This window comes from Myotis lucifugus, unplaced genomic scaffold (genome assembly GCF_000147115.1).
Source record: "Myotis lucifugus unplaced genomic scaffold, Myoluc2.0 scaffold_655, whole genome shotgun sequence".
NCBI lineage: Eukaryota > Metazoa > Chordata > Mammalia > Chiroptera > Vespertilionidae > Myotis > Myotis lucifugus.
Window position 1 is genome coordinate 207,005 of NW_005871703.1, and position 5,251 is coordinate 212,255.

General features: G+C 56.7%; 1 protein-coding gene across 1 annotated transcript in view; it reads right to left on the reverse strand.

Moving 5' to 3' along the window:
- The window catches only part of SGCA (sarcoglycan alpha), an 8,824-nt gene extending 4,337 nt beyond the window's left edge, over positions 1-4,487 (reverse strand). Inside the window, exons 1-2 of the mRNA XM_023746317.1 lie at positions 4,409-4,487; positions 1,721-1,829 (exon numbers count right to left, since the gene is read on the reverse strand). Coding sequence (XP_023602085.1) covers positions 1,721-1,829; positions 4,409-4,487 — 188 coding nt within the window. The remainder of the gene's footprint in view (positions 1-1,720; positions 1,830-4,408) is intronic.
- Between the last annotated feature and the right edge of the window lie 764 nt (positions 4,488-5,251).

Consider the following 5,251-nt stretch of genomic DNA (forward strand, 5'->3'; position numbering starts at 1 on the left):
GCCCACGACTCTCGGGACCTGTGCTCTCAGGCCCACGCAGCCGGCCGAGGACACGCACCCCTCAGGGCCACCAGAGCCTGCGTCCCCGGCCCAGCTCCTAGCCCCAGATCCCTGGATTCCCCCACCAGCAACAACATCCACACCCCGACGTCCGCCTGACCCCCGCCTCACCCCGAGAGCCCTCCCCGAGGAACTGCCTCTGCGTCCTCCCCTCATCCCGGCCTCTCCCTGAAGAAGGCCCCAACTTGCCAGCAAGGAAAGGGATCCAGACCAGCGCTGCTGCCATGGCTGCCCCGGCCTGGCCGGCCAGTGAGTGACAGAGACAGGAGCGGGAGGCGGGGTGGGGGAGGGACAGGGAGGTGTCCCAGAGCAGCTGGAGCCCTCCCCTCCCCACGCGGAGCGGGGACTGTCTCTAGGATGGACACTCTCCTCACATGACAAGGTTCCCTCAATCGCCCCTCCCGGCGGCCAGAGCATGTTGTCTACCCCCAACCTGACAACCACAGCGCCCCCCAAAACCGCAATGCTCCCACTGCCTGGGCTCCAGCTGCTGCTGGCCTTCGGCCTTTCCTGTGCCCGACCATCCTGCCTAGAATCCCCCTCCCCCTGCCTGGGCTCCAGCTGCTGCTGGCCTTCGGCCTTTCCTGTGCCCGACCATCCTGCCTAGAATCCCCCACACACACACACACACATACACACACATACACACACATACACACACACATACACACACACAGAGGACCGGCTTCTGCCCAGCCTCGCTCTGCTGCCTTCTAATCGGATACCCTCTTCCTCAGTCTGCACACCTTTGCCCAAGCTGTGCCCTCTGCCTGGAGTTCCCTTCTTGCCCTCGGCCATCAGCAAACTTCCACTCACCCCTCACGACTCAGCACGGACATCGCCTCCCCCCTGAACCTCTCTTCCTCCCCGAGGCCCAGCGGAGGGCCCTTCGCCCCCGTGACAGCCCAACCGCACAGTGTTTGGGGTGAACTAGGATCTCACCTTTGCACCCCTGGACCTGGTCCAGGCCCTGGCGACTAGTAGGTAACAGCTTCCTCCACAGCACACGAGGGTGCCTGCTCCCCCAGCTCTCATCCCCAGACCAAGCACCTCCAACGAGTACCCCAGGTCTGAAAAGAGAGAGAGAGGCCTGGACCAGGCCCAGCCAGGAAGAGACCAGGGAGGGGGACACAGGCTGAGAGGCCCAAAGGCCTGGACATGGAGCCACCTGGACCCCTCACTGCAGACGTGGCCTTGAAAGAGCCCCTTGCCCTCTCTGGGCCGTTTCCACAACGGGCGAGAATAGCACTCGCCTCTCGGTGTCCTTGTGAGGGACCCACGAAGTCATGAACTCAGCACATGTTAAAGGAGCAGCTGCCGGGGAGCGGGCCCTGAGGATGCGGAGGTGAGCAGACTCCGGACCGCGTGGGGCTTGCATGCCGGCGGGCAGTGACAGCTCACCCCGGCCAGTCACATGCTGAAGGTCCCACATAGATTTACACAGAGCAACTCATTCCATCTCACAGCAGCTCCATGTGGTGTTAGTATTGTCCCCACTTACAGGTGAGCAAACTGAGGCCCAGGGAGTGTATGGCTTCCCCAAGGCCACACCACTGCCCACTGAGTACCTGCAAAGCACGCAGCTCAGTTCTGAATCAATCCAGGGCACCCCTTCCTTCTGCACCTGCCAAAGGACCTAGAGCAGGTGTGACGGGGGTACCCTTCCTTCTGGGGGCTTCCCCCTCGGAGCAGGCAGAGGGGCATGCTCCCCAGGTGCCCTGAGAAGGAGGAGGGGCTCATGGGTGCCAGGGCTTCAAAACTCTTGGTGTCTGTGTAAACACGGCATTGAGAAAAAGGGCATTGCCACTTCACCCTGGCAAATGCCCCGGGCAAGGATATCTGGGACCTGCACTGCCGAGAGCCTGAGGGGGCAGGTGTTGGCCTGGCGAGCAGGTGACTTAGTCCTTGTCCCTTCCTCTCTCTCCCACCTGACTGTCCCACCGGTCCCTAGAGAGCCAGCAAATTCCAGAGTCAGCGTCCACTCAGCCTGGCAGGCAGGACGGCGTTTGTCCCAGAGACACCTTGGCACCTCTCTGACTCCTCGGAGATGGAGGGCAAGAGGGAGGAAGATTCTGCTGGCAAAGCGAGAGGCGGCGGGCTCTGGGGGAGCAGGCAGAGGCGCCAGCGCTGGCCAGCTGCCCAGGCCTCAGCCCCTCAGCAGCACATGTGACTCCCTCCCTCTCCCTGCTGCCTCCCCTGCTATTTTTGGAGCCACCCACTCACACCCTCAGCTGCCTTAAGGTGGCAGTGCCCGAACCCAGTGCCACCAGGCCCAGAGGAGCCGGCTTCCCTTACTGATCCGCTTCCCCTCCCCCAAACCAGGGGCACCAGGGACTGTGCCCGGGACCAGCTCGAAGTCCCCTGAAAGTCCCCTCTGGCCCACCAGGGGACCTCCCCCCGTCAGAGCTGTCTGGATTGCAACCTGCTGTTGTGACACTCAGCACCTTCTATTCCTTGGGGCCTGTAGGTAGAGAGAAGGGTCACAGCCTCTGTAAACATATTTTAGAAATTTGTAAATAAAACAAATATACAGGCTAACAACATGAGCCCCCACATATCCATCACCCAGCTTCACCAATCATCATGGCCAGTCTGGTTTCATCTATACCCCTCCCAATTTCCCCCTCCTATTTAATTGCCTCTCTTAGCATATCAGTATGTAACTTTGGAAGAGAATAATTTTTTTAACATAATCACATGATTAGACCTTAAAGTTAAGAATTCCTTAAGATCAGATCTGTAGAGTTCAAATTTATAATTCTTATAAATGCCTTCTTCTTCTTTTGTTTTTGCAATGTATTGGTTTGAATTGGGTTTCAAATGAGGTGCACAGGCTTCTTTTAAATTTCTAGGTTCCTGTTCCAACTCTCTCTCTCTCTCTCTCTCTCTCTCTCTCTCTCTCTCTCTTTTCTTGAGGGGGCCGGGTTATTTGCTGTGTAAATTTCCACCGCTTGGGTTTTGCTGATTGCATCTCTACGGTGTTCTTTCCCATGCTCCCCTGGCCTCTGAACTTCTTCTAAATTGTATTTCCTGTGTGTTGTTATTTCTCATAAACTGTAATAGGGTCGAGTGCCGATCAGGTGCAGGTTCCATTTTCTTTGGCAAGACTGCTTCATAGGTGGCAATGGTGTTTCTTCCACCCAGCGGCACAGCAGCCATTGCTCTCAGACCTCATCCATCTGCTCATTTGTTATTTGTTATTATTATTATTATTATTTTACAAAATGGTGATATTCAAAATCACTCTTTCCTTTATTAGCTGGAATAATTCTAAACAGGAAAACTGCCCCTCCCTTCCTGTTTGGTTATTGAGTGATATGCAGCTCTTATAGGAAAGACAGGCCAGATCCTTGACTCTCTTCCTATGTTTGCCAATTTCCAAATAATGAGTTGGTTCTCTAGCGCCCTCTAAACTGTGACCCATTAGCTTTTTAAAATTAGTAGTATAATTATGAATGTATGGCTCTAAATGTATTCGATTGCTTCAATCGGTTGCGACTTGTGTCCCATCTTGAGCTCCTGATTTGGGCCTCACCAAACCAGTTGGAGCATCCATCTGGGGTACTGGAGGGCCAGGTCTCTGCCTCTCGACCTCTCTTAACCCTTGTTCCCACAAGGCCACCCCTGCCCCTCAACTATCTGTGCTGCTTTGCCATCTGCACCTGTCTCCCAAGCGTTCTGTCGGATCTTGGCCCTTCAGTGTCTCAGCTCAATCCCTCTGGTCCTTGGACCCTGTCTCTCCCCATCTCAGTGAATGTTTGCTGAATGAATGAATGAATGAATGGTCTCCCCAACTCTGTCTCATCTCACGTCCGTCTCTATGAACCTGTCTCTTGATATTTTCTTTGTCTGCATCTAAGACAGAGGATGAGTCTTCCTGGCCAGGCAACCAAGAGCAAAGGCGGTCAAGGAGGTTCTGGGACCCCAACCTCACCCAGCAGATCTCCTGGACCTGGGCTCCACGCCCTCCCACAGTTCCCAGACCAGGCGGGCTGTTTCCTGCCTCCCTGCCTTGCACATGCAGTTCCCTCCACCTCCAAGCCCTTCCTCATCTTTCAAATCCTAGCTTGGCTTTAACTCCACTGGAGAACCTTCCCTGAGTCACTTGGGGCTCCCCCTGCATCCTGCACCCACCCCAGTCACAGCTGTTTTCTGGATGATGCTCTCACGGGGCTGTGAGGTCTTGGGGATGCTAGCTTTGCCTTTGTACCCCAGCCCCTGACACAGACAGGTGCTCAGTAATTCCAGAAGGAAGGGAAGGGAGCAAAGAAACACCTCTCATAGGACTGGAGAGGATCTGGACCATGAGCACCTGGCCAGGGCTGGGCACGGAGCAAAGCCCACTCACTCCCTTCCTGCCGCCTCCACTTGAGCTTGGGCTCCAGCACCTTCTGCCTCATCTGGTTTGGAGCCGGCTCAGGGGTCATCTCCATACCTGCAGGCCTGTGTCTGTTGCCCATTTGGATGCAAGGTACCCTCCTATTTCTGAGCAGAGCGCCTGGCAGGATGTCCCTGCAGCATGTGGAGGAAAGAGCAGAGGGCTCGGATCCTAGAGGCTGTGTACAAGTCCTGGTCACCGCGTCCCCGCTTGTGCCCTGAAGGAACCTCTGGTAATACAGCGACAGTTACAAATGCACAGAGGGCCCTGGAGCCTCCTGGGTTCATGAAAATGGGGACCACACACATCAGCGGCAGAGACCGTCCTGAGTCCCAATCCAGCTCTGCTCCACCCCAGCCGAGGGAAACGCCCAGGCTTGGATCTGACCTGTGAAATGGGAAGGATGTGCTGGGCTGGCTCCCGGTGGACAAGGCTGGGCAGCAGAGATGACTCTTACCTTCTGCAGTAACAGGAATGGGCCAGCAGATGGCGACAGCCTCTGCCGCCTCCCAAGGCAGGCAGCTGGGCAGAACGGAAACCACAGGTAGATCCCCTTCAGAAGGGGTAAGGGGGAGGCTGAAGGATGCCTTTGGGGCCAGGTGGGCATCCCGCTGCCCCGGGGGGACTGCTCCGCCTGCTACTCTGCAGATGGGTCCCCTCTGGTGGCCGCACTGCGCAGGCTGAGCCCTCCAGGAGCTGGACGTCAGCACAGACTCAGTGCTCACAACGTTTCTGAGAGAGGTGGGGGACCAACGGGGGGGGGGGGGGTCCACCTGGTGTCTGCACCCCTCTGTCTAAGGGGTCAACCCACTG